Source organism: Neopelma chrysocephalum, unplaced genomic scaffold, assembly GCF_003984885.1.
Source record: "Neopelma chrysocephalum unplaced genomic scaffold, ASM398488v2 Primary Assembly neopelma1_125, whole genome shotgun sequence".
Classification (NCBI taxonomy): Eukaryota; Metazoa; Chordata; class Aves; order Passeriformes; family Pipridae; genus Neopelma; species Neopelma chrysocephalum.
The window spans coordinates 891,563-919,562 of record NW_020897787.1 but is presented as its reverse complement, the minus strand read 5'-3'; the positions used below and the strand labels follow the sequence as shown (position 1 = coordinate 919,562).

General features: G+C 46.6%; 1 protein-coding gene across 5 annotated transcripts; it reads left to right on the top strand.

Annotated features, from left to right (window-relative positions):
• Positions 1 to 3: 3 nt before the first annotated feature.
• RFWD3 (ring finger and WD repeat domain 3) lies at positions 4 to 27,914 on the top strand. Of its 5 annotated transcripts, XR_003536642.1 has the most exons (15): positions 4 to 360; positions 2,637 to 3,015; positions 4,412 to 4,623; positions 6,333 to 6,433; positions 6,532 to 6,729; positions 8,959 to 9,050; positions 11,147 to 11,261; positions 15,965 to 16,193; positions 17,374 to 17,524; positions 19,708 to 19,884; positions 20,432 to 20,646; positions 20,894 to 21,111; positions 21,675 to 21,791; positions 23,362 to 23,473; positions 23,974 to 24,073. XR_003536642.1 is itself a non-coding variant. In XM_027698286.1 (14 exons), the coding sequence occupies exons 2-14, from the start codon at positions 2,639 to 2,641 to the stop codon at positions 23,401 to 23,403; spliced, it is 2,244 nt and encodes a 747-aa protein (XP_027554087.1). In that variant the 5' UTR covers positions 4 to 360; positions 2,637 to 2,638; the 3' UTR covers positions 23,404 to 23,776. The 5 variants fall into 5 exon arrangements, 3 of the variants coding, with proteins under 3 accessions (XP_027554087.1, XP_027554089.1, XP_027554088.1); XR_003536643.1 differs by lacking the exons at positions 23,362 to 23,473; positions 23,974 to 24,073 and adding an exon at positions 27,904 to 27,914 and having other exon boundaries at positions 21,675 to 22,897; XM_027698286.1 differs by lacking the exon at positions 23,974 to 24,073 and having other exon boundaries at positions 23,362 to 23,776.
• The last annotated feature ends 86 nt before the right edge of the window (positions 27,915 to 28,000 follow it).

The following is a 28,000-nucleotide window of genomic DNA, read 5'->3' as shown; positions in this document are numbered from 1 at the left end:
CCCCTTTTTTTGAATGAACTCGTATTCCCGCTCTTTTTGCCCCGCGGCGGCTCCGCCAATGAAAACTCACTCCACGGCCCTTGCCCCGCCTCCTATGGCCGTCGGGGGCCTCGCTGCCCAATCAGCCGGGCCGTCCCTCGGCTCTCTGACCAATCAGAGGAGGCTCTTCCTCCGCGCCGCTCGTCCCCGTCACCGCCCGTCCCGTTAGACAGACGGACAGAGCGCCTGGCCAATGAGAAGGCGGGACTCGCTCGGGCTCGCCCAATAGGAGCTGGCGCGGAGGTCGCGGGCAGCCAATAGGGCGAAGGGGGCGGGGCGGCGCGGCGCTCGAGCGGGCGGTGGGGCCCGGCCCGGCGGCAGGTGAGCGAGGGGGGCCGGTCCCCTAATCCGGGTCCTAGTCCCGGTCCCTGTCCCAGTCCCTGTCCCCCTTCACCGGCATGCCTTGTTCCCCCCGAGCCCGTGCCCACAGCACGGCTCGTTTCCCCCGGCACAGCACGCTCCCCCCCGGGCTCGTTCCCCCCGGGCTGCCTGCGGCTGCGGGAGGGGGAACGTCCCGCGCCCTCCGTGTGACCGGTTCGTCGCTGCACCGCGCGGGCCCTGTGAAAAGCCTGCAGTAAAACCCCCGCTTGCGGAGCGCGTGGTTCATCTGGGAGGTGTTTGGGGTGGATTTTGGTTACCTGTGCTGAAGCGGGTGCGGGTAACCCGTGCGGGAGGTGCGGAGCGGGGCCCGGGTGCCCTCCGCGAGGGGAAGCTGCTGCTTCAGCCTCCAGCCCTGGGGTGCGAGCGCTGGGCCTGCCGGTGGCGTCGCTTCCCAAGCTTTGTAAGCGCGGGGGAATTGTCTCGTCTGGGCCCAGGAGCGCCCGTTTGTGGAGACCCCCCCTCGTGCGGGCTCTCCCCGGGACTGCCTTGGCTCCTTTCGGGAAAGTTCCACGATTAAATGGTGAAAAGTTTCTGGTATTATCGTTGTGTTTTAAGTCTCACGGTTTACGTAGACACTGGCTGCCCAGGGAGGTTGTGGATGTCCCAACCCTGGAATTGTCCCAGGCCAAGCTGGATGAGGCCTTGAACAACCTGGTTGGGTGGAAGGTGTCCCTGCCCATGGCAGGACTTTAAGGTCCTTTCCAACCCCGTTCTACGAAACTATGTATGGTGAAAATAAAGGGGGTTTTATGTTTGTAGGTGGCAATTCTATCGCAAACGTGAGCACAGTGCTAGAAAAGCAGTACTTGACCATAGAATATTATCATATTTTGGCCATGCAGCTGTTCTGGTAGGAGGTGGCATTTAACATCTATTTTTGGCCTTGCTTAGGCTGAATTGGTAATTAGGATGAGAATTATGAAATGACTCATAAGTTAGAATTTCTTCAAAGGTCTATAAAAATATTTGAGCATTAGTATGTCCCCCTCTAGTAATTCCTGTATAATTTTTCTAGCTATTTTTGTACTAAAAGCAGCCTTTGCTCAACAGAGCACAGTGCCTAGATGGGTAAGTTTTGGTGTGTGCTATGGGCTCCTAAATAATGCTAAAGGTCTGCGATCCCCAAAGCCTTCCAGGTTTATGATGGCTTAAGGACTTTTGGAGAATGCAAATTACCTTCATCAGCCTCCAGAATTTAATCCACACACCTCTTCCAATAAAGGACTTCTGTGGGCTTTTGGTGCATCTGTTATTCAGTTAATGAAATAATCTTGAACTTTTTTGTGTTGTAAGACTTCCTTCCCCTTAAGGGTGGGTCATCACAGACTCTCCAGGGAACAGTGTGACCAAAGGGCTCTAATTTGGTGCCTGACAGCAGCATAAGAATTAATAATGCACAGCCTGTATCTCCTCTGTTTTTCTTCAAAAGCTAAGGTAGTACTCCTGTTTAGGAGCCAATCTAAAATCCATATCCCAAAGATGCTGGCAGGACAGCCATCCTTAATAACATAGGTACAGTTCTACTGCAAATATCATGTTTATCCGGCCTCGGGCTGAATATGGATCCACAAATGCTGGTGCTGTGGGTAACTTGGTACCTGTAGTGTCTCATTTACAGTCATGAGTTCTGCTGTGATGGCCTTTCTGGGTTTGCCTGGTGTTGGTGAATGCCTGAAGGGCTGCTCAGTGAGCTGATCTGTTGCTATAATGGTATTTTATTCAGAGAACCTTGACAGTGAAGCCACCTCCTGGGCAGTGCAGCACAGGACTGCATCATACAGCTTGTTTCTGGCTGTATCTGCTGGTGCTTGTGATGCTCACCAGGGAGAGCATCTCAAATATTTCCAAATTCTCTTCTCCAAGATCCACATGAATTTACCGGCAAGTAAATGATGCCAGCAAGAAAACCTTAACTTTCCATACTCATCCAAATGCTTATTTAAGTTGATTTTGCAGTGTGCCTTTGGTGTTAGGTGCTGTTGAGGCACAAACTTGGAGCCCAGGGCTCTGGGAGGGTGCTGCCTGCTATGCCAGCTCATGTATGTGTATTGACTTGTGGTGGCTTTGTTCTGCTGCAAAAGGACAAATTTTCTCTCTACTCTGAATTCAAAAGGCTTTTGTAGTCACTGACTGCTGCACCTGGTTCTTGCTACCAGCAGGTTAGAAGTAGGGTGCACACTTGCAAATAAATACCAGTTCTCTTCAACTCTTTGCAGAAATGGCTCAAGAAGAGATGGAAGTTGATCTCCAAATAGTGGCTGATTACCCAGTGGAGAACCTCGGGACGCTTCCCACGGATCCCTCTGGCCAGGCAGGGCTGTCATCCCACGCTCCCGTGCTCCCTGACGGAGGAGGCAGCGCTGCAGTTCTTCCTGCTGACGACGCTGTTGTCACACCAAACCCTGGTACAGCGAGGGAAGCAGCTGCAGAGCCTGAGCCGCCGCTGAGTCCTGCCCTCAGGGGGCTGCAGAGGCTCCAAGGGACGCTGGATCCCAATCAGCCCTTGCCGGTGCCTCAACTCACGCAGCGCCCGCAGGCCAGGAGAGCTCGCAGGCAGCAGAGAGTCAGTGGTTCCCAAAGGACAGTCAGTGCCAGGTACAGCAGAGATGAAACTGGGTCCAAACTGCACTCTGATCAAGTCCAGCCTCAGTTCAAAACTGCTTTGCTTCCTGGCTCACAGAGCCCAGCCCAGTGTGTGGCTGTGGCCAAATTCAGGGCACCTCACCTGCCCTTTAAGCTCAGTAGTAGCACAGCGACTTCTGGGCTCTTCTGACAGGGTCTTTGCTTTTGTTAAGTGAATCCCCCTGTCTCATATGTTGGCAGTGGTGGTGGTAACTCCTGAGCCCTTCTACACTTTCCATTTTCCTTGCAGAGCTTCTGCTTGCACCGTTCCCCCTGCACAGCCAGATTCCTGCCAGTGCTCCCTGCAGCAGTGCTGACTCTCAGCAGTTCCAGCCAGCACTTGGCTCAGTGGAGCTTGTGCTCTGATTTGCATTTCACCTTTGATTTGGGGACTGCCTGATTACATTTTCTGGTGACAATTGCTGCAGAAACTTTGACAAACATATAAACTGATATTTTTCTGTAGGGTTGTTTTTGTTTTTGTTGGGGTTTTTTTCACATCATCCTTGTGTTTTTTCAGACAAAGAAAAAATATTCTGTGTTTAATACCATTTGCAATGGATTAAAAAGGTGATGAGTGGGGATGCTCTGCAGCTAGAAAAAAAATCCCAGTTTCTGGTTTGTTTGGTTTTTGTCTCATCTTTGTAGTTTTTGTAAATGCCAAGGGTGAAATTATAATTAACTGAAGCATTGCCTTTAAATTCAGTGAGATCAAGAGCTCCTCTCCTCCCAGTTGATTAAACAGAACTGTGTGTTTGCCCTGGGATTGCACGTGAAGGTCACTGTAGTTCTCAGGGCTAGAAGGCAACCCAAAAAACTCTTTGAATCTGAAGGATAATTGAGATGATAGCTGAACTGATGGGGGGAGTGGAGAGGGTGTTTCTATCCAGGCATGAAGTTCCAGTAGAAAAGAAGAGGGAAGGTAGAAAGACTAGGCACAAAGTAGTCAATGGAATGTGACTCTCATACAAGCCTTGCACCGATGGCTGCAGGAACCAGGACTGAGCTGGGGTTGGAGAGACTGACTACGAGTTCCTCAGGCTTAGTACTGAAAGATACTTTGCTTTTCTCCCCTCCAACCCCCCCACCCCTAAAGGAGGCAATATCATTGTAACGAGAAACAGATTTGCTTTGAGTTGAGCAAAATGAGTTGTTGCTGGTCCTGCTGATCGTTCACAAAGTGGGCTATTGCAGGAGATTTCCCCCCTGCCAGAGAAGGTCTGACCTGATAACTGTGATATGTTCCTGCTGCAGTCGAAGCCTGGGAACTTCACTGCAAACAACCATGGAGAAACGTGACGAGTCTTTAGCTTACCTGAAATCACCTGAAAATAACTGTGGCTTTTGTTTCTTGCTTTTCTGGTCTCAGGGCAGCATTGGACCATTACTTTCAACTCAGCAGGACCCAAGAGCCAGCTGCAGGAGCCATTCCACGCCCGGAGCCCTCACGCCTTGCGAGGGACAACCAGGAGCAGAGCCCAGACGAAGGGAGTGACTCTGACAGCAGCTCTTCTACCGAGGAGGAGGAGGAGGTGGTGGAGGCTCCAGCCCAGGAGACACCTCCAGCAGCGACCTCAGGAGGTTTGTGCTGTATTTGAGCCGTGTAGAGACCGATTTCAGACACTCTTCTTGCTGTTTGAAAACTCAGCGGGGAAATCCTTTGGAGCTGCACAACAGCCGGTGCTCAGAGATCCCCGTGCCCACAGCTGACAGAAGCAGGTTGCTGCCACACAGCTTTCTGGCAAGCAGTTCCCAAGAGCAGCAGCAGCAGCAATGGGTGATTGCTACCGTAGTGTTAGTACAATCTTTTTGCTGTCTTCAGGCTGCTACTTATTCTGGACATTTCCGGGATTATTTATAACTTCAAATTTAGAGATTATTGTTTGCCACGTTGCCACTGTTATATGTTATCAAAGAGCATTATTGAAGACATCAGGTCACAGTTTGGAGATCAGCAATGCTTTCAGAGAAGGGTCTGATTCAGTATTTAATTATTTGAGATTTTAGTCTGCTCTGGTTTAGAGTTTTCTTTTACATTCCTGTACCTTCTTGTGACACTTAGCTGAGGAGATGGAGGTGTGGTTTGTTTTTTTTTGTCTTTTTCTTTCCTCATCTTTTTCTGGCTCGCAATTCTTTATCCAAACTCATGTTCACAGCCTGCCACACACTTCAGTGACATTGTTTGTGGTGAACATGCACAGTTTATGTAAGAGTGACAAATAGTTTACTTGCTAGTCAAGGTTACTGATGCCCAGAGAATACAAGACCAAGGTTATTTTTTTTTTTTACTTCAGTCTCTAAGGAATGTCCTTATGATTCACTCTCTGCCCTCAGTTTTGGTTTTAATTGGCCAGCCCACCTTCTTACCTTTTTTGTAAGGGTGCATCTATGAGGTGTCTTCTGAACAGATCCATTCTGGGCTAGTCTTACATGTGACAGGAGCTCAAGCTGTTAAGAGCTGTACAATATTGTGTGAGCATATGCTCTCTGTTGGATTTTCTGGAATTCCCTTGTTGCTTATATAAGCCACTGGCTTCTCTTACAGCCCAGAACTGCAGAGGCTGAAAACTTTATTGACACTAGCCAGGGTTAGGGGACACCTCCACTGCATTGAAATTATCTGCCTCGATCACTAAATGTGATTAATAACTCTTGTTTGGTCAGGAGCTAGAGGGGAGGCAGTGATTTCTGCTCCCTTCCCAGTATGTTTGGGGTGGTGATCCACACACAGTTTTGTGCACCCGTGCCTCAACAGACAGGCTGACAGAGCCCAGCACAAAAACACACAGCCCAGCAGAACTGGTAGTTCAGACAATTACCAGCTGGAAAACTGCTTAAGTCAGAGTGAACGGAGAGCCAGCATGCAGGAAATGCTTTCTTGGCACATGAAATATGCATGCTTAGATCCCTTGGCAAAGCAACTTCTGCATATTGGTGTCTGTCTTTCTCAGGGCGTAATGGTGCAGGGATATAACCTTAAATGAGCCTGACTATGGACCAGCTCTGTTTCATGCAGGTCAGGAAATTCTGATAGCAATTGCTGTCCTTTAAAGACCTCTCCCTTTTCACTGAAATTCTCTTGCTTTTTGTAAAAGAAAATATACAGTTCTTTAGCACTACTGTTGATGTATAGAAGGGCTTGCAGTGTCCAGGGCACTGATGTCAAACTTTGTACGTAACCTGTGCTGTTGTTGTGCTGTTTAACCCGTGCCCCAGTGCCTTCACATCAAAGCAGGAGAACTCCTTTTGTCCCATAAAGTATCAGTTCATTTAAGCAATGCTCTCTTTAGCTTCCAGTCAGGCCCAAGCAGAGCTGCCTCAAGCTTTGTCTCAAGCTTCTGCAGAACATGGAAGTCATGAAGATGAAGAGGCTGAAGTCCAGCAAAAGCAGGTAAGGTGAACTAAATGCTTTTGGAGACAGATGCTATATGATAAACGCTGCACTTTCTAAAACAGTTGTGTTGGTTTTTTTTTAATTTTTAATCCTAGAGAACTCCCCTGGAGGAAGTGGAGCCCTCAGTTCCTGCAGCACGGCTGGATGAGGAGGAAGGGGACACCTGTGCCATCTGCTTTGAGCAGTGGACCAACGCCGGGGAGCACCGTCTGTCAGCGCTGCGCTGTGGGCACCTCTTCGGCTACACCTGCATTGAGAGGTGGCTCAAGGGACAGGCAGGGAAGTGCCCTCAGGTAAAATGGGCATTGACATGCACTGGAAAGCACTTGCTGTCGGGTACCTTCTGCTGCAGGAGCGCTCACCCTTAACTGTTACAGCTGCTTGCTGCGTGAAGCTGCTGTCAGAAATAACAAAACCCACCATTAGTTTGATGTTACCAGGCCAGGGACAACTAGCACTGCTTTAATGGATGAGTTGTGACTTGGGTTTTCTCCCTGAAGTAGAGCATTTGTGACGAAGTTTCAGACTGCAAGTGCTAAACCTGTAAATGGTTTCATAACACGCCACTGAAGTTCTGAAGAGGACCACCTGGAGTGGAAGTAGCAGATTCCTAGAAGCAATTAACTCACCTTAGAGAATATGTTATTGGACAAGAAATCTGTCTGAGAACTGTTTTAGAACCATAGAATTGTTGGGGTTGTAAGGGACTTTAAAGTCTAGTTTTCAGTTGATTAATCTTCTGGTTTGAACTAATCTGCTTTTGCAGCCTTTAGGAGGACCAGGTTGTTTAGGAAACTTGCAGAAAGCGAACTGAGAGCTAAGTTGCATCCTTTAATGTCCACTTGCAGGTGGTCAATCAGCTTTTGAAGGTGCTCTTCTCAGCTTGCTTTCCATGGTTAATACTAATTTCTTTCGATGAGATCTGCACTTCTCCGTGTCTGTGACGTGCTTCCATTCCTTACTCCTTTTCTCCAGAAAGGAATGTTGACAAAAAATAGGTCAATGAGTACCTTGTAAATAGGATTCAGTTCTGCCTTTTTATGAGTTGGTGGCTGGAAGCCCAGGATTTCTTTGGCTTTGTCATTTTGAGAGCTTCTGTATTCTTGCTTGACTTTGTGCAGGATTCCCTCCTCTCAACAAGAAACTTCCTACTGACGTGCGTTGTGATTAAACCTAAAGAATCACTGTTGCCATAGTGAAGGCCCAAAGCTGATTTTTCTTATCCCTGTCAATTCTGTGTAAGCTTTTCCTTCCCCACTCCAGGCCCAGAGAGTATTCTCAGAGACCTGCCTGACATCTTTAGTCTTTGGAAATTTGTGACTGCTTTCTTCTTGAACCCTAACAACTCATGAGGGCTGCTTGCTCCCTCTTTCTCTTCCAATGATATAATTACTAAAAAATTCCTGGGAGAACTTACTCTGGAGAGAACCTTGCAGCAAAATCCCCTTCCCCTCATTTTCAGTCGTTTCCTTTGTGACTGGGCGTTCTCTGGTTGAATAGCCCAGAGTTGCTGTGCATGGTGCTCTGTATACTAAGTGGCTTGAGTGCAAGTTACTGTGAAATTGCAGCATTCCTGATCCTGCCAGTGGCAGCTGCTGGCTGCCAGGAAAACTGTCTTAGCCACTTACTGCTCTGCAAGGCAGCTCTTTACAAAGGGAGGGGGGTTGTCTGATCTGAAACTCTTGCCCGTGATATCTTCGTGCTACTAAATAATAGAGGAGTCTGCATTTGAAGCACACATAGTAATTTAATGTTCAGTAGAGGTTACTTGATCTAAGTATTCACCACCTCTTTTCTGATCAACCAAGTGTATTTGTGAAACAGTAAACTTGGAGGAAATCATGGCATCTGCAGTTGCTGACTTGAGAGGGGAGTATTATCCCTTCTTTTTAAGGTGAATCTAAAGTATTAAATCATTGCAGCTAGATGCACGAAATAATTGAAATATCTGACTCCCCATGTGTCACTGAAATCAGTGGGATGTCAGTGTTTCATGCTCACACTGGAATGCTTTTATGTATTTGTGCCTGCAGGGTTTGATTAGTACAGAAATAACAGAGTTGGGACTGCACTCGGGTTCCTAAATCCTTATCTGTTGGACAAACAGCCCATCTTGGTGTTTTCAAACCAGGGATCGGGCTGGTGTTTTGGTTTAGATGTTTTTTCTTCCCCCTCTTTGTTTGGTTTTGTTTAATTTCATCTCAGGAACTTACCTGACAGATGCTGCATTGCTGGTGTGTTGGCAGAATAAATTTAATGGGAAACAAGGAGATGGATTATTAAAGGTGCAACAGGATATGTGACCTAAACTGTTGTTGTAGCCCTCACTAGAGCTCTGGTGTCTGTATGGGCGAGTGTCTTGCAAACGTGCTGTGTAAATGTTTGTGGATTCGTTGTCCGGTAGACAACCCCTCCCTTCAAAGCTGTAAGGATTTTCCAAAAATTTTTCTAGGGACTCGTAGGGCTGCACAGTTTGGATGGTTAAGTTCTTGTGGGTGACCTGAGCTTGTCTTTTATTTCAGTGCAACAAGAAGGCCAAGCGCTCTGACATCGTGGTGCTGTACGCCCGCACCCTGAAGGCGCTGGACACCAGTGAGCAGGAGCGCATGAGGAGGTACTGGAAGCTGCACTCTGGCCTCTGCTTCATGCTTTGATTTCCTCTATTGTCTTAAGCAATTTGTGCATTCCCTCGAGGTTTATCAGGAGTATGGCTGGCTTAAAAAAAACACAAGGCCTTGCTGTGTTGCACCTGTCTTAGTTTTCTTTTGGAACAGAATTCTCAGGTTTGCATTTTGTGGCCCTGAAACAGCAAAAGCTACCTTGGGCTGTGTCCTGAAATGTTATCATGGGAGGACATGCAGAGTTGATGCCAAAAGGCTGTATATTGCTAATTCATCATTAGGTGGAAAGAGCGAGGCATAGTTAGGAATGCAAGGGGTGAACAGCTGACCTTTTCTGCCATCTTTTCTGCACACATTAAACAGAGTAGTCGCTCATATGAATCACTTCCCATCTTGCTTTGTCAAACTCTTCATGTAGCTTTACTTACAAGAGGTCAGCAAGCATAGCTCTGACTCTACTCCCCCTTCCAACTTAAATGTAGACTTTGCATTGAAAAAAGAAAAAGCAGGGGATGAATTTTTTTTCAGTAAGATGTTGTCACAGATACTATTCTGAAATTAAAGACTGCAGATATCAGAGTTCTCCTGAATCTTGTGGTGAATAGAATTTAATTGGGGTTTCTTCACGTGTCTGTAACTATACCACTGTTATTTCAAGGCAGTCTTTCAACAGAAACCTCAGTATCCTGGTAATTATTGATCAGAAATGATTGAGGAGTAAGGGTCATGAAGGGAAAAATCTCTCTTCTGTCCAGATTGACACTGCCTGATAGTGTTTCACCTGTCCCTTTAGAAGGGTCACGCTGCTTTTACTGGATTGACACTGCAAAATAAACAACATGTAAGATTTTTTTCAAAAGCACAGAAGGGTGTTTACATTTTATCTCTCGTGGAGAGCCAGTTGTCTGACTGCTGCTTGTGTCTCAATCTTGCTGCAGCCCTTCCCCCTTGCCCTGCCCCTCCTCTGCCTCCTGTTTTTGTTGTGAGGCAGACAGCAGTGACTGCCTGTGGGTCATGGAACTGCTGGCAGTGGCTGCTTGGTGGCACAGAGCCCTGAGTGCAGCAGGGATGTGTGTGTGCCTGCCTCAGCATTGTTTGCATGTAGCCTTGAATTAGGTATAAGATCGTGGGGTTTGTTCTTCACATTCAGTAAAAACCACCAGCCTTCGGGCCCTGGGTACTTGTGTAAAGAATGTGTTTGTGATGCTTAAATACAACATTTCAGCTGTTTCTTCTGCAGGAAAAAAAAATCACATGAAAAAGCCATATGGAAATGACAGAATTCTGTGCTTTGTGAACATGCAAGGCTAGGTCTGTGCATTTGGAAAATACTTAGGCAAGCCACAGCTCCCTGCACATGAACTACTGAAATAACTGGAATATTGCAGCTTTTAAAGTGCAGAATGCAGTGATCAACATTATAGACTAAATGTACAGCTATTTTTAAGGAGTACTGATTTCTTCCTCCTCTTTAACTGTCCCTTCATATAAGCCTGTATGAAAAAGGAGTTCAAGGAAGTTAGCAAAACTGCTGCTGCTAAATGGTGTGTATGCACTTTTAGGCTCAAGGTGAGGTAGTAAGTGTGGCTTATTTATAAATGGGTATTCACAGAGAATTTCTCTGTATCATTCTGTTTCTGTTACAGTTATATTTTCCTGAAGTACAAGATTAGTTACTGGTAGTAGAGACAAGCTTGAAGATCTTGCTGTGTTATGACTTCTGTTATTACTGACACAGTGTATTACGTGGACACTGATGACACAGGATTTGCTGAAGTGTTTCTTAGGGGAAGGAAAACCTGGTTTCTCTTTCACTCTCCTCTACTAAATTAGTACTTTTGAAGGTGGTGAGGAGAAAGCCTGTTGTTCCTATGGAACAATACTTGAGTGATTCATCCAGAGCAATTGCATAACTGCACATCTTGAGGTGAGGGTGCTGGATGAGTGCGGGACCAGGTCTTCTGTCACTTGTGGATTTGCCTGAACAGGACCTGTGTTGGGGTGAAGTCAGAGGACAGGTGTTGACAGCCCAGAGGAGCATCCTGGATAATACCTAGTCCTAAGGGTTGCTTTTCTCTTCTTCCTCCAGTTCTTTGGAAAAGGAGAAGATGCTGCGGAGACAGGCGGAGCTGGAATCTGCGCAGAGCCGGCTCCAGCTCCAGGTTTTGACGGATGAATGCAGCAAACTCCGCAGGCAAGTTCAGGTGAGTCTCAGGATACTTATACACAAAGGATTCCCTTTCTCTTCAACCTGTTTTTGCATGTTCCCTTGGAGGAGAAAAACACAGGCTTCCTGCTTTTAATGAGCAGGAAGATTTAGTAAACTCAGTTGGTGAATCATCCCGGGCTGGTAAATATCTCAGGCTGGCATATTCAGGTATGTGCTACATAACACTGACTTGTTTTTTGGGCATTTAAGACTTAAGTGAAGCTGCAACCTAGCAGTAGAGTTGTTTGGCTGCTGATGTTGCAGGTACCTCTTCAGGTTTTGTGGTGCCTGGAAAGGCCTGGTAATGGAGAACCAGACTTATTCTCCTCGTCTTTCTTGTAGTTGCATCAAAAGAAGCTTTGAAAAATCTCTACAGTAAACCTGTAATAGGACCTATTATCAGTAATTAGTCTCAAGAATAATTGTTTGAGAAGCAGTTTGTCAAGAGGTATGCATTTGCAAAATCAAGAGAAAACAAAACGAAAAAAACCCTAATTTTCTTTTTTTTTTGAAGGTCAGTCAACATTCTAGTTCAGCACCTTGTGGCACCCTGGGAGCTGACCTGTCAATAGGGGAGGCTGTAAGCACAGACTGAGCAGCTGCTGAAAGGCACCTCTGCCCTCTTAGAATACAAATTACTAACAATAAATGACCAGTTGCTAAACTGCTTCCTTTCTGGCTTATTAAATACTGAGGTACTTTGTAACCCATCCCAGCTGCTTTTGCAGGATTCCTATAAGTTGTGGACTCTACTGGTGCTTCCAAGTGGGAATTAGCTGGCGTGTTCCACCAGTGCTGTTTTCCATGAGCCTGTTTCATTGCCAGTTTGCTACCTTTCGTTATATGAGTAGATGATATCTATTCTCTCACTGTCTAGTAACCCACTAAATATTATGCTTTTCTTTACCCCTGGATTTTTTTGTAGCCTTGGCTATTCATATCTGTACATTAAACACCATCCTCTTTGCTGATGTTTTCCTGTCTTAAAGTAAGCTAAGGCTTTATAAATCACCTGAATTCCTGCATGGAGCTGTATGCTCATCAGTACTAATAAGAAAATTGGTCCACTTCAAGCTTTGGCTTAAGAAAAATGTGAATAAGATAGAAGTGCAGGTCCATAATGTTCTCCTGCAATTCATTTGGTGTTAAATGATAGAGTATCCAGTCTAACTGAGTTGAAGTCACATGTTATAAAGATTAAGTACCCTGTGTTCTATAAGCTCTGTTTCAGTATTTATACTGCATTCATCACTGTCCTGTAGTGGTTAATGCAAATGCTGGAAGCAATTTTTAAGGTGCTTGTTTATACTACGAATAAACTGAAAGTAAAACAATTTGCTGGGGAGCAAAAAGAAAAATCAGCAGGAAGTCTGGACTAAATCTTTAAGTTGTTCAGTGATGTTTTAAGCATATGCCTAACGAATTCCTTGTTTTATGAGAAGTCATGAAGTAAAGAAACTACTTGCACAGAAGCATTTAGGTTAGGAGGGACCACTGGAGGTTTCTGTCCCAACCCTAGTGGTGATTCCAGTGTAGGGCTGGGTTTCTCAGGATGTGGATTCCCCTCAAAAGCCATTGTGAACCCTTTTTTATTGCCAGTGCTCTTGAGCTGTGCCCCAGCAGCACTCATGGCTCTGGTTGTGACTTTTTTTTAGGTTTGTGTGTGTTTTTTCCTGCTCTTGTCCATTAACCATCTTATCCACTGTGCTTTGTTATTGAGGTATTTAACGTGATTGACACTAGGACATGGATGGTTTTTAAGTCTTTAGCTGTATGAAAATATATGAGGAAAGGAAGTTGAGGGGAGGTAGCTAACTAAAGCTCTGGAAGAAAGCCCTCAGCAGTGTTTCCATATGTAAACCTGGAGTGTGGGCTGTGCTGAGCTGTGCTCTGCATCCTGGATGGCAGGTCCAGGCTTGCCTTTTGGAAACAGTGCTACTGACACCTTACTTTTACCTAAAGTTTTTCCTTTGGCAGCAGAAAGAACTTGGGAATCGGATGTGAGCTACTGCAGGACTCCTCCTGAATCTGCCAACGTTTCCAGTCAAAGTTAGCTAATGATAAGCAAACCATCTCTGGCTTCTGGCATTAATACCACTGATGAGCTGGGGTAGGAGACTCATTTTTGCAAGTGGGAAGCAGTAGCTCTGTTTGGATATGGAGCAGGAAAGGGACGACTAGCAGGGGAACAACAGGAGACTGCAGGCTGCTGTGGAGAAGAAAGCAAATGTAATTGTGAGCCTTGCAGGGATTAGTTTATATTGCTTAATGTAATGGAAAAGCATTTTTAAAATAGGATTTTCAGAGCATCCAAAAAAATTGGATGGCAAAATATCAATAAAAGCTTGTGTATCTAGAAAAGAAATTAGGCTAATGGTTTTGTTCATCTCTATGATCTTTGTGTTCACCTCCAGTTGATATCTGGGGTAGTAAAAGCTGATATTTCATTGCTGTTGCTTGTAGTTAAGCCAGTTAAAAATGCTCCATGTCCCTTAGCCTGGATTTGAACCTGAGCCCCAAAGGAAAGTGGAAGGTGGGATGGCTGCAGTGCTGCACCACAGCTGGAGGTTGTCCTGCCCTGTGTTTCCCTTTCTTTGGTGCAGGACTGGGGCTGTGCAGCCGAGGTGGCAGGTGTGGCCTCTGTAAGAGGTCTGTGGGAGACAACCAGAGTGACATCTGATACCTGCCTTTGTCTTTAGAGCTTCATATCAGCCATTAAGGCCGTAACCTAATACCCAAAACTGTTGTGAATTTATTGCAGCTGATGGTTTTCCTTTCCTATTCGTTGTGCTCTCCTGCTTCCCATGCACGCTCCTCAGGAAGGCTTCTGCTGTACAGCCTTTTGTTTCCCCACCTGTGTGACTGTGTTCATTCATCACTGCAAGGGCAAGCTGAAATTTAGAGACAGTCATAGCGTGTGCAGAGAGTGGAGTCTGCCCTCAAGGCCCTTAGTTAACACCAGGCATCAGGAAAACTCTGCAAAGCATCTAAAGGAAGGTGCAGCTTTATGTTACCAACAGAACGTTCTTTTGAGCACAATTAGTGGAATTTGTCTGGAGTGCAGCATTTTTAATCGCCTTGGTAATGTGCTTCCAGTAAGACTTCCTGATTCTGCTGGGTTTGTCCATTGTGTTTAAATGTAAACATTCTACTAATCGTCTTTGTGATTTTAATTGCCTGGTTTCCTTTTTAATAACTTGTGTAAAAGTTGAATGTTGAGTGCAGGTGACAAGGAGAGTTTTGTAAGGTCCCCAGAGCAACAAATAATTTTAATCTCTTCTGATCCTCAGTGGTGATTGCCTCCATCCCCCTTTTAGAAATAATGAGTTTAATAAATTTTTTATTAAAAGTAATTTTCTTCTAAGTTACCTGTGTTTTCACTGAGTGCTTACTCTAAGCCTGAAGCTGTAGCTTCCATCTTAAGCATCCTGGCAACCCCCACACTCCTTCTTCCTCACCCAGATTGTTTTGCCTTGCTCACTCTAATGGGACCATCTCGAGACTTCAGCTTCGATTTTTATTTTGTTTTTAATTTTTAAATTAATTTTGTTTTAATTTGCGGTGCACTTGATGCAAAGCAGATCAGACATCTGTAAGGTGTCAGAATTGCTCTCCTCTTGAGCAGTTTCCAAAAGTTATAGGTCTTGATAACTATTAATGTAGAGCTTGATCTTTGATCTTGCCTCTTTGAAAACTGCTGCCTCTGCTTCACTGTGAGTTAAGCAGTGGTGGCTGGTTCAGTATTGAGGCTGACTTGCAATTACTGATATATTCATAATATCACTCTTGTGGCCCTTAATTGTTTAAAGATTACATAGTGTTTGAAGCCTAATCTGCGTTGCTCAGACAACAGAAAGCAAGTAGCAATTTTCTTTATATATTCCCTCTGTCCTAAATGTCCCTGGGGTTCTGTTCCATCTGGTTTTGACCTTGGATAAAAGATGGTCAAAATGCTTTTGGGGAGGGTGCACTTTTAGGTGACTCACAATGTGCCAGTGAATTCCCACCTCACCCCTGGTGATCTCTGTAGAAAAAGGAATTCAAGGAATACCTTGCTGCTCGTGGAAGCTGTTCTGGGCCATGCCTTTGCTGAGCATCCTTGAGCATTCATCAGTTGAGGTGGAGGAAGAAGGGGGGAGGAGGTGGTGGAAAACAGGACTGGAGCTCTTGAGAGTTGTGTCGTTCCTGGAATTTGCTGCCCAGGGTTTACAAGAACAGGATCATCGTCATTAAATAGACTGACTTGTTTCCTGCAACGCCCTTTATGTTGAAACTCGGGCTTTTATTTTTTTATGGGGTATTCTGGAAATTCTGGAAAATGGTTTTAATTGACTTTCTCTTGTGGTTTAGCGGCACATAATACTTGGCAGTTCATTCTCTTCTAGACAGCATTGATCTGGTAATTGGTACTGGCTTTTATGTGTTGCCCAAGAGTCCTCTCTTTCACAGGGTGTAATACATACAATAACAGACTTGGAGCACATTCTGCCAGGACTTGCATAGCATTTAAATGCTTCTGTTGCTCACTGTCACAGGCCACGGACTTAGAAATGCAGCACTTCAGGAACAGCATGGAAATGGGACCGTATTTTCCCCCCTTTGTCTGGGAACAAGCACACTTGGAGCACCTGGAGCAGGTAGCACAGCAGGTGACGTGGCTGGTGACGCATTAAAGCTCTCGGGGTTTTTTCTTTGCAGGAGCTGAAGGCTCTGGTGGCCCAGCACAATGTGAGCACCTCCCAGCAACCCGGCAGCTCCCGGCCCTGCCTCCCAGGGAGCCTCCCCTGCAGCCAGAGCCAGCGCAAGTACCACTTGGAGAAGGTTTTCTTGGTGTCTCAGGCTGGGAACTGCCGAGTGATGGCATACTGTGACTCAATGAGCTGCCTTGTGGTATCACAGCCTTCTCCACAGTCCACTTTCATTCCTGGTAATTAAGCCAGTTAAGATTTGGAGGTTCCTAAGTGAAAGTTAAATGTCTTTTTTTTGACCTTTGCACGTGCCTTGTAAACTGAGTATACTCATAACACCCCCCCTGATTCATCTGCCCCTGCATTGGTAGCTTCTGCCTGGCAAAGAAGCTCCTTTCCCCTGGCACTTCTATGGCAGAATCCTAGCAGAGGGTCTCTGGCTCTCCTGCTGGATTTGCCATATCCACAAGAAGGCAAAATATGTATCTGGTACTCTTTGCAAAGGTGGGTCTTCTGAAAGAAGCAGAGAAGCTTCCAGTGGTTAAATGAGAAACGCGGCTCCCCAGACTGTAGGTGGATTGATCCACATGCAGCTGATTTCTCAGTACTCTTAAAAAACCCCCAAAAAACAACAACAACAGAAAAACCCACCCAAAAACCCAAAAGCAAAATCCTTTTAATATGAATGCTAGGAGCACTGTTTTCTAAAGTGGAAATAGGAAGCCAAGAAATCATGGGCAGCCCTGGTTTTGTCTCACTGTTATGTCCAGGGGCCAGTGACCTGACATCTGGACCAGTGCCAGTTGCTTTTTCAGGGCAATACATGTGGCATTAGGAGTCTGAGAGTGTTCATTTGCAAAATGCTTTCTGAATGATGAAACTTACTTTATTTGGTTAATGGGTTTGAGGTTAATGTGCCTTATCCAGGCAGAACAAAGTGGTTTTCTGCATTCAACTGGTCTTATTTTTCTGGCATTTGAGGCCAAGGAATGAATGAATGAATGAATGGGGGCTTTGTGGTGACTCTTGTAGCACGCAGGTTAAGTTCACCTGTAACCATTCTTTGCTGTGACACTTGTTCTCTTAAATAGCCCTGTAATCCTGCTCTGGGTGGTTTTATCTGGGCAAGAGTGTCTTTGAAGAAGCTGGCTAAAGAGCAGCAGGCCTTGTAACAGGAATTGTAACACTGATACTGCATTTGCTCTTGGTGGCTGGGATCCTTAAGGATTTAGCCTTGTTACCATTTGAATTAAAGAATTAAAGAATTAAATTGATTTTGTTCTTATCCAGAACAGCAAATAACTTTTACATGTCCATCCCACCACAGGCTTCAGACAGCACGGACGCTGCAGTTCTGGCACAGAACAGCAGGTCCTGTGTGTGTGCTGCTTCACCTGCTTCCCCCTTCTTCTGTGGCAGGTTGTGGTGTTAAGATGATGAGCTTGGCCAACCTGAAGAGCAGTCAGTACGTGCCCATCCACAGCAAGCAGATCCGGGGCCTGGCGTTCGGCACTCGAGCGGATGGTTTGCTGCTCTCGGCTGCTCTGGATGGAACTCTCAAACTCACCAGGTGAGCCCTGTCCCTGCAGGCTTTGGCTGCACTGGATTTTGTTCTGTCTTGCCTGGAAATGTCTTGCAGCACTTGCCAGTCTGCTTTCTGAAAGATGCTGCAAAGATGAGAGCAGGTCTGGATGTTCTTCCTGCATGTGGGAGCTAATGGAGGGAAGGACTTATTGATGGTTTTGCATCTTTTAGGTGGAGGTGTTATGGAGCTGCCTCTCTGTAGTAGTTTTCCTGTGGAGAACTCGGTGGAAAACAGGGAATTTAGCATGGATTGGCCAAGTTGTGGAGAGAATAAACATAGCATCATGTATAGACATGAAATTTACTGTCCACATGGCTTTCTGTTACTGCAGGGAAATGTGAAGTGTAGGAACTTGTATAGCATAAAGCAGAAACAAGGGGTGTTTAGCTTGTGCTCTGTTCTTCTTTGCACAGCCTGATGTTGGCTTCTCAGACTTTAAACTTTTTGCAGAGCATGGAATTCATCTGGGATATGAAACTCATAAACAGCATGTGCTAGAGGCTCTCTGGAGCTAGCAGAGACTTAAACCAGCAGGTTGGAGACTAATTATGCAGAGAGTGAGACAAAAATGTGTCCGGTCCTGTTAGAATTTACATCCTATGAATGTGTTTTCTTGCTACTCTGCTGCTCTTCAATCTTAATCTTACACTGCTTCAGAGCTTCATTGGCTGATTGATTCCTATTGAGTTGTATTAACATCTCTGTGCAATCTGTCTGTCAGGATCAGGTTGGGCAGGACAGGTGTCTGTTGTTTGACTGATTAGTCCCAATTCTTTCTCACGAGTGAAGCAATGAAGAGAACTTGATCCTGCAGCAAAAATGTACAGAATGTTGCTTTCCTGGGACCATGTTGAGATGTTTGCTAGACTAGTTAAAAGTAAACAAAGCTGCCTCTGATGCTGAAGTCAATGTGTCACATTTCCAACTGATTACATTGGTATTCTTTTCATGGTTTAATCTGGAGAGTGGCTCCTCATCACAGTGTCTGCTCAGACACTTGACTCCCGTATCTGCCTCTCTCTGCCTGGTTGGCTGCATCTGAGCTTGTGATCCTCTTGCTTTTGTGCTTGATCCCAGGATGTCTTGGAGTTAGGTGCTTGCTTCAGCAGCATCTTCATACTTTTTTCAGTCTCTGTCTGAAAGAATATTCTTCCTTTGGTTATCTTTCTTCTCTGGTTACTGATTTCATAGTCATCCTATGAAAAAGAATTATCCAAGATGTCTTTACATCTCCTGCTCTGGCTTGCAATTGTTTAAAATAGCACTGTGAGTTTGTTTTGGGTTTTTTTTGGTCCTGTTGTTTTGACCCAGTCACTTCTCTGATATCAACTCTCTCTTTCCCCAGCTAGGTTTTGTCCTTGTAGTTTTTCCCCTTATACTTACCTGAGAGCAATTACTTGTTTCTCTGGAGTCCTGAGTGTAATCACCTTCCCCAGGGAGAAGCCCCTGTGTTGTAAAGGATATCCAGAGTTACTTTTGATATGTGCTGTCTTCTGTCTCATGCTGTTCTCAGTGTGCAAAACCCAATGTTGACAATGCTGCCCTTTGCAAATCCCTGATCTGACACCAGCTTCATCTGCTGTCCTGGGTTATGCCCCTCTGTGTACTCCTCTCTTTTTTAGAAACTCCATTTGTGGAAGGAAGAATTAACACTATAAATGTGCTCTCAACTTTACCCACTCCCTGTCTCAACCTTGCTTAAATTGGTTCTTTTGAGGCATAAGCACTGTTCCTCTTGTGTAAAAAGAGGGGAAGTAATTAATGAGAGATGTAATCTGAAGAGATGAGCCCAGGAATATGTGGTGTTACGGGATTACACCAGAGTTGCTTCTCCTAATTGTTTCCAGAAAAGTAACTTAGCTTTCTCTTGCCAGTAAAGCAGCTGAGACCCTGCTGTGAGATTTCCTCTCCCAGTCTCCAAAGATCAATCTGGAAAAAGAAGCATTGGCCTGGAAGAATTATAAATCACTTGACAATATCCAAGGGATTATTCTGTTTAGATTTTCCAGATTCACGTCTGGAGTAAAGGAGTTAATTGAGAATTCGGTCTAAAGAGAGATGCTTCTGTCTAAAGACTTTAAAAAGCTAGATTTGCTTACCTTAATGATGCTTTTTTCTCATCAGTAGATGCTTGTGCAACCAGCCAACACTTTGCTTTTCTTCTGCAGCTTGGCAACCAACACTGTGGTGCAGACATACAATGCTGGCCGTCCTGTCTGGAGCTGCTGCTGGTGTCTTGATGATACAAACTATGTCTACGCTGGGTTGGTCAATGGCTCTATCATGATATATGATCTGAGGGACACCAACTCTCACGTCCAAGAACTGGTCCCTCAGAAGTCCAGGTGTGGCATAAAGATTTGTCATTCCTCTCAACTAACGTGCATTAAGTTAAACACAGCTTCACACAGCAACTGCACTGGTTTTACTTGGTTTATGTGAATCTCTTGTTCAAAAATTCACATTTAGCACACGTATATATATAACTTACACAGGTGCCAAGCACTTGTGCTCTTTTTAAGGCACGCAGGGGTCAGAAATGGACTCACTGGTGCAGCATAAGCAGGAGAATTGAATTTGTTTTGGAGCTGGGTTTAGTATTTAATTGGAAAGGATAAATCACACAAAGGTGTGAGATTCTGCTACTTCTGTCTCTTCTACTCCAGGAATCAAACACTGATGTGTGCTGTCTAATGCTCTGTAAAACATAAGGCTCAGTAGTTAGGTTGAATTTAATTTATACTTGACACGCCATTGGGGTTCCTTGCTTGAAGGACCATCTCAGAGCCTGCTTAGGCCCTGCAGCTGGAGAGGCTGGAGCTCTGCAGCAGCGAGCAGGATGCCAGCAGAGCTGCAGCTGGCAGCACTGACTCCTGCCTGTCCCCCTTGCAGGTGCCCCATGGTGTCGCTGTCCTACCTGCCCCGCATGGCCTCGGCGGCGCTGCCCTACGGCGGCATCTTGGCTGGGACCTTGGAAGGAGCCTGCTTTTGGGAACAGAGAGCTGGCAACTCCTACCGGCCTCACCACCTGCCCCTGGAGCCCGGGGGCTGCATCGACATCCAAACAGAGATCAACACCCGGCACTGCCTGGCCACGTACCGGCCTGGTACGTACGGGGGGCTCTGCAGGGCTCTCAGTGCCACTCACTGCTGGGGGCTCAGCTCAGCACCTGCTTGGGGCACAGCAGAAATGCAGCATCTGCCCCCACCACAGCAGTGAGCATCTGCACATAGATAAGAACCAGGGGAGGGCAAAAGGAGGCAGCTGCAGGGTGGTGCTGCTTGTATTCCTTCAGCTGAAGCCTATCTGTGAGTACATTTTCCAGAGGTTACCTTTGTATTTCTACCACACAGGTAAAAATAACCCATGTGTGCGTTGTGTGATGATGGAACTGACTTGCAGCCCACTGACAGAGGCCTCTGAAGATGTGGTGTGTTCTTCTAACCCGGTCCAGACTTTCAGTGCTGGGCCCACCTGCAAGTTGCTGACCAAAAATGCCATTTTCCAGAGCCCGGAGGATGACGGGAGTGTCTTTGTGTGTGCTGGTGATGAGGCCTCCAATTCTGCCCTGGTATCTCTTGCTCCTTTCAGTGTGCTGGAGGGGTTTATTGCAATTCATAGGAGAGAAGCCTCATCAGTCACAGCATCAGTGTGATTCGGTGGGAGTTGTCTTGTCATGGACATTACCTGTACTGGTTGGTCTGTTGTACTTCTGTAGCAGGTGTAACTTCCTGATAGAATGGGACTCGATCTTAGCCAAGGCCTGTGGTCCCCATCCATCGAAAAGTGTGTAGGCAGTGAGCCCCTCTTGTCCCCCAGAGGAATGGGGTTGGGCACACTGGCACAACTGGGCACTCTAAGTGGTGTAACAGACTTGGTGGGGTAGCTAATGTGGTAAGTGCTGTGAGGGAAGGAATGACAGGGAAGAGGAGGAGAGCTCATGAGTGGGGTCAGAGAGAGTGGTCCTGGTGGCACCATGCTGTGAGTCTGTTAAAAACCACCCAAGCAGGGTGTGGAAGTAGAGAAAGGGTCCTATAAGTAATTTGAGGAAAGTCTTTTCTGGAGACGGGAAGGTCTCTTCTGGATGGGAGGGGAGAGTCTTGCAGTCCTTGATGTTGTCTGTCCCTCCCACAGCTCTGGGATGCTGGAAGTGGTTCCTTGCTGCAGAAGCTGCCAGCTGACCTGCCTGTGCTGGATATCTGCCCCTTGGAAGTGAACCAAACCCACCTCCTGGCTACTCTGACAGAAAAGGTGGTGAATATCTACAGGTGGCAGTGAACTGTCCCTACACCTGCCACAGACTGTCCAAATATGCTGCTGATCAACCCTACACAACTGCTGCTCGTGCTGCTTACAGGACACAGGATCCATTACAGCACCTTTCTGGCAGTAGGCAGGAACTAGGATGTGTTGGTGCCTGGAGCAATTCCTTTCTTTCTCTGTCTTCCTCTTTAGGCCTGCCCTTATTTCTTCTTTGGCCAATTTTCTTTAGTCAGACTCCACAAGCTGCCTCAGCACAGCAATAATTCCTGGAGTGTCTCCAACATGTGTTGCTGCAATTTTTTTCCACTGTGAATACAGCACAGGGACTTGCAAATCTCTGCTACAAATGAATAATATAAGAGGAACTTGAAGACCTGAGACTCCCACTGCACTTTCTGGTGGAGTCCTGCCGTGATTAGTGGGTGATGAAGAGGTGGTGATGTTGCATCTCGCAGGCATTGCTGATACACAGTGTGACAGCAAGTTCACTGCTTTGGGGAACACACTCCCACCTCCTGTTGAAGGTCTAGGGTCAGTTGGAACTTATTCCCTGACAAAGACCGACCCTATTTTGAGGCAATGGAGAGAACAGGCTTGGAAAATCTACAGAGAACATTTTTCTTTTGTGTTTGTTTTTTTTTTTCCACGAGCATATAATTTGCACTGTAATTCCTTAATTCTCTGCCTTCTCCATTCCCTCCTCTTGTTCCTGCTTCATCTGCAAGCAAACTTGGACAGTTTGGTTGTGGAAAATGAATTTAGTACTGGAGAAGTACAGGTAAAGAGGAGGGAGATGATTCTTACACTGTTGGCTGCTGCAGTCCACAGTGTCCTTCCTTAAAGACAGGAATGTACTGAAACAGCCAGTACCTTGGAAAAGAATGCTGGCTGCTTTTGTTGTTTGGGGGAGGGGAGTTGGCTTTTTTCTGTTTTGAGGAACTGGTAGAAGCTCAGGGATTTCATCAGCTTGCTTTCACTGACTTTTGCCTCCCTAAGTCATGGTTTCCAGCTCGCAGCTGGTGACAGAGAGTTTCCAGTTGTGATTGTGTGAGTGTGCTGCAGCCACTGGTTGTGTCAGTGTGAGCCTGGGGGATGTGTGCTGGCCAGGTGGGCTCTTAGCACCTTACTGTAAATACTCTGAGGGGTGGGAGAACGTTTATCTCCAGGTCAGACCATGAAGGAGGACTTGGGTTCCATTTGATGTGTAACAGAAGCAAACTGGCAAGGATGTTGGAAGCTGCAAGACAAATTCTCTGTATTAGAAGCTTATCCCTCAGCACAGCTCTGCCTCTGGACGTGCCACCACTTCAACTGCCAGGATAATTTAATTTTGAAGGTCTGGGGCTTGCACAGTGTGAGCCTGTTTGTCTTCAGTGAGACTGAGAAGATCTCGATTTAACTTTATATTTTTCTGTATAGTATTTTGTTCCTATATTTTTATATAAGAATAAAATGTTTATAGTTATCAAATATAACTGGTGCTGCTGTACTTTAAAAATAGGTCTCAGTGACCTACAGTGCATGTCTTGTGAACATAACCAAGCGTTCCCTTATGCAGGTGAGGTTTCTCCTGCTTTGTGTTACCTCCAAGTGGCACTGAGCTTCAGACTGAATTAATGGATGTGTTAATTGCATGAGGAATCCTCGCTGAACCATCCTGCTCTGGCCAGGTGAGGGGAAGGGAAAGGGTCAGGCCATACACCTGGGATATCCTTTAAACTGAAAATAACTCACTGACATGAGAATTTTTGGCATTTTAACAATGATCAGGAAAATAAGGGCTGGTAGAATGACATTGTGAGGTCTCTGGTAATGCCAGCTAAACCAGAAGGAGCAGGATGCTCTCTGTTCTCTGTTCTCAGCTATTTTGAGGCATCATTTATGTTCAGTCAACTCCAACCCTGTCCTACCACAATGAATCTGGAAAATTTTAAACGTACACAGGAAAAAGAATTAAAATGTTTTGATTTGAATCCTTTGACTTTTAATTTTCTAGGTAACACTTGTTTTCTGCTTTTATACAACTCAACAGGAATAAGAGATACAAACTTAAATGCTATTAAAATAATAATGGAAGATGACTCTTTCATGTTCTCAGTTTTCAAATCCACAGTTTCAGAAAATGTTCAAAGATATGTGAAGAAACCTTGTAACACTGTTCTGTTTCCAGGTTTGCAGCAGGCTGCAGGAGAGCACACCTAGCTGGTGTGCAGGAAGCCATCAGCATGGAGCGCTGATAAAAGGTCAAACGTGTTAATTAAATATTTGCTCATCTCTGTCTGGAGTCAAAGGGGCAGATTCTGGGATGGAAGGAAGGAACAAATCAGTGTCTCTTCCCTGTGCAGGGCAGCTGTCATGAGAGGCTGAGCTGCTTTGCTGGTGTTTTAGGCATGAAGCCACTCTGTGGCTATTTCTGCCTCTGTCTCTGGGAAGATTTTGTTCTCATGGAGCTGGGCGGCCCCTCGGCAGTTCCTGCAGTGAAGGGAACTCTGTGTGAGGTGAAGGTAAAGCCAGGCAGTGCTGGGGCTCCTGCAGCCAGGGCCTTGCTTGGAGCTGGGCACGGCCACTTCTTAACATTTTTCTCTCCAGGCTGTTGCAGGGCAGCACCTTTTTTAATTTTAATTCCTGTAAAAGCAGGCCTGGGGGACAGCCCAGTGCTGGACAGAGCTGGCTGTGGTGGCTGCTTGGATGGAAACGATGCAGCCCCTGCTGCTCCCTGGGGAGGTGTGGTGTCAGAGGGGCGGCTGGTGGGGAAGGGGAAGCTGGAATCAGAGCTGTGCTCTCAGAGGAGGGCTGTCCTCCGTGTCTCCCTCTAACAGGGATGAGCTGGTGTTAGGCTGTGGTAATCCATGGGGTGACCAAGAGGGGATGAGCAAGCAGCCAGCTCCTGGCCTCCGCATCACGGGGGCTTTGCTGCCGTAGCACCAACCGTCACACTTGAGCTGTTGGTTGGTAGTGACTCAGGTGACATTTTGACAAACACAATCAAAAATGTTGCAGATGACAAAAGGTAGTGCTAAAGCAGGAGCCAAGAAGTGAGCACAGCTTGGGGTGTGTGCACATGAGGCAGGACCAGCCAGTGCTTTGCTCTGCTCTGGTTGCACCCGCTGCTTCCTGGAGGGCGGAAAAGCGGCTATTTTATGTGTCCCGAACCAAATTGGATTAAAACCAGGCAGTGCAGCAAGTGAAACAAGCAGCTTAAGCTGAACCTTGTTGTACTGAGGTAGCCAGAGCGTCCCAGTGGGATTTCATTTAGTTCTCCTTTCAATTTGTGAGGAGACGTGACAAGATTTTCTGCTTATGTAGATTTGCAGAGTTTCTACCAAGGCAGTAAAATTCCTTAACGGACCCAGCTTTCTGCTGGTTCATGAAGGAGAGAGAATATGGGGAAAAAATAGTTCAGAGAGGAGGAAGAGGAAAGAAACGAAGGAGCAAGCAAAAACTTGTTTTCTGTTGGGTTTGATTTGCATTGAATGCCAAAACTAGTAAACGTGAAAGAACAAATTTCACTGCCAAGAGACCCAGGGAGAGGTGGCACAGTTTCCCTTGCTGGGGTGGCACTTTTGACTTTCTGTTGGCAAATCTTCGGTGAAAGCTTTTTCTATCTGCAATATGAATCAGCTGAGTGCTCAGACACTGTTTGAGTCCAGCTTCATCCCTTATCCTTGCAGAGTCTCCTGCAAAGTCGAGCAGAGGGGGTCACAGTGCCTTAGCAGCAGAACTGCCCCTCTGTTGAGCTGCTGTTGGCCCCTGCCAGCACTCAGCCTGCAAAGTCAAGCATGTTGGTGTCAACAGCCTCCCTCAAGATGACAATATTTATCATTATTTACTTGCTTTTGCAGTAGTTAAAGATATTTGGAGATACTGCTTAGGAGGCAGAAGCACCTCCTGCTCACATTATTTCTCTTTGCCAGATGAGATTTGTCTTTGCTCCCCTCCAGATGGCAGCCAGAGCTCTGGGTGCCCTGGTGTTACAGAGCACTGGGTGCTCTGGGCCTGTGGGAAACTCCAGTGCAGGGTGTTCATTGATAAACTCTGGGAGCCACAGCAGCATCCTGAAAGCACCAACGGCACGTGGGATGTTAATCCTCTGCTGTCTCTTGCAAAATAGGCTTCTAAGTTGCAAGAAAAAGGGGAGTTTGGGGATCTGTGCCCTAAAAAGCTTATCTAATCCTTGGGACAAACTTTGCAGGTAACAGATTGTCTCCAGCCCATGCTGGTCAGGAGAAAAAAATACCTCAAACTAATTTCAGTGATTATCCCACCCTGTGAAGCAGAATTAATTTGAGGGTCCAGGGGCTTTAGTCTTGCATCAAGTCCAATTTGGTGTTTCTGCTGGCAGCAGAGGTCGTGGAAGGGGGAGTGAGCCCCCAGTGCTTCCAATGGTATCAAGCTGGCATCAGCACTGAGTGCTCAGGAAGGCAGAAGCAGAACTGGGAAAGAATTGTGGCAGGTTGGAGAAAGGGCTGGACAATTGCCCTCTGTTCTTGTTTTTTGGGTTTTTTTTTTGTTTGTTTTCTAAAGGTAGGTGCTAACTGCAACACAAAGCTGCAGCAATATGGGGGGCAACAGTCTCTGCAGTAATGACCTGAGGTTTCTGAGGGTTTGTCAGGCAAGGATGTGTCAACAGCATCGGTCTTTGGGGAAACAAGGTCAACTGGGCTGAAGAGTTGTGCAGGAGAGCCATGAAGCTCCCCTTTTTGCCCAACACTCACAGGGCTGTAGTTGCAATATTGTCTCCTCTTTGTCCACAGCTTCCTTGGAAGGTATTTCTGTGGTCTTCTGCTTATCTCCAAACATGGATGAGTGGACTCTGACCTACAAGAAAAGCAGAAACAGAGTGGGGCTGAACCTGAGCATGTCATGCAAATAAACCAGGAAATACCAGGCCAGTGTTCCTGCCTCAGCCAGCAAGAAAAAGTGCTGAATGGCAGCAGTAACAAAGCACCTGACTTGGTTCTCTGCAGCAGCATTTGCTGGTGGAGAGGATCATCTGTTGGGAAAGACAGCGCTGAAGTTCTGGGGGATGCACAGCTTTGGAGGGACGCAGCTGAGTCAGGCTCAGGCAAGGAGAGGGCCTGAGCACACTGTGCAGGCAGAGCTGGGATCGGAGCAGTGCCTGTGACCACATGGGAGCAAGCAGGCTGCATCCAATTAAAAACTGGAGCAGCTCCTCCACATGAACCGAGGAAGAACTTTTGTTCTCCTGGAAGCAGTGGAGAGCAAGAACACTGCTGGGAAGGAGCAAGAGGTGTCCCAGCAGCTCAGCTCACCCTGGCCTTGCTCCGCTGCGCTGGGGACATTTAAATGGCATTTGTTGCTTGAAGTGGTGAGACTTAAATGTGCTGCCCAGTACAGAAGCAGGGGACTGCAAGTACTTAATGCAGCACCCAGAGACTGAGAGCCTTGGTGGTAAAATGCTTAAAATGTGGCAATGAGGGAATTTCTGCTGAGGGAGAGGGGCTGCAGTAGCAAGGAGCTGCTGGGGTTATCACACAGGCAGAGATGTCCCTGTGCCCAAAGACAAACCTCCTCCTTGTTTAACTTACTGCATGGACATGGGGAAAATAGGGCTCTTTTATGAAATGCTTGTTTCCTGATGGACTGTGCAGAATGGTAAAATCCAAGCCTGGGAGGAGGTTTTCCTTGTGCAAAACATGACTCTCCGGAGAGCTCCCAAGGGTGTGGGAAGGAGAAGTGAGCTGAACTCAGCTCCTTTGCTCCCCTCTGTCCTCATCCTGCAATGGATGGAGGAGCAGAGCCAGCTCTCACACTGGGCTAACTTCAAATAACTCCCACGAAGCCAAATTGGCTGCCAAGCACGGGCTGGATTTTGCTGGCTTTTGTTTTCAAGTGTTCCCAGCTGCGTGGCCCCTGGGTGCCAGCAAAGCCACTTTCCGAGCGCTGTGTCCCAGCGTGACACTCGGATGAAGGAAGTGCAGGGACTTTGCCAGCTGAGCCCTCTCCCTCACACCTTCACCTGCACAAGGTGGCTGCAGGTTGGTGGCTGTGCTGGGCTCAGGGTGCTCTGGTAGCTCCTGGTGTGGGTGTGACAGTCGGTGGCATCCTCAAGAGAAGGGCTTTTCCCAGGCAGGATGAGGCAGCCTGGGGCAGGAGGGGAGCGGCCCTACAGCTCTGCTTCACCCCAGCTCACCCAGCCAGGGCAGAGCCATGGAGCACCCTGGCATCAGGCTAAA

Coding starts and splice junctions, on each gene's coding strand:
- RFWD3 (XM_027698286.1), top strand. CDS start 2,639: ATGGCTCAAGAAGAGATGGAAGTTGATCTCCAAATAGTGGCTGATTAC. Junction 4,624..6,332: donor TCCAGCAGCGACCTCAGGAG/GTTTGTGCTGTA, acceptor TGCTCTCTTTAG/CTTCCAGTCAGGCCCAAGCA. Junction 9,051..11,146: donor GAGCAGGAGCGCATGAGGAG/GTACTGGAAGCT, acceptor TTCTTCCTCCAG/TTCTTTGGAAAAGGAGAAGA.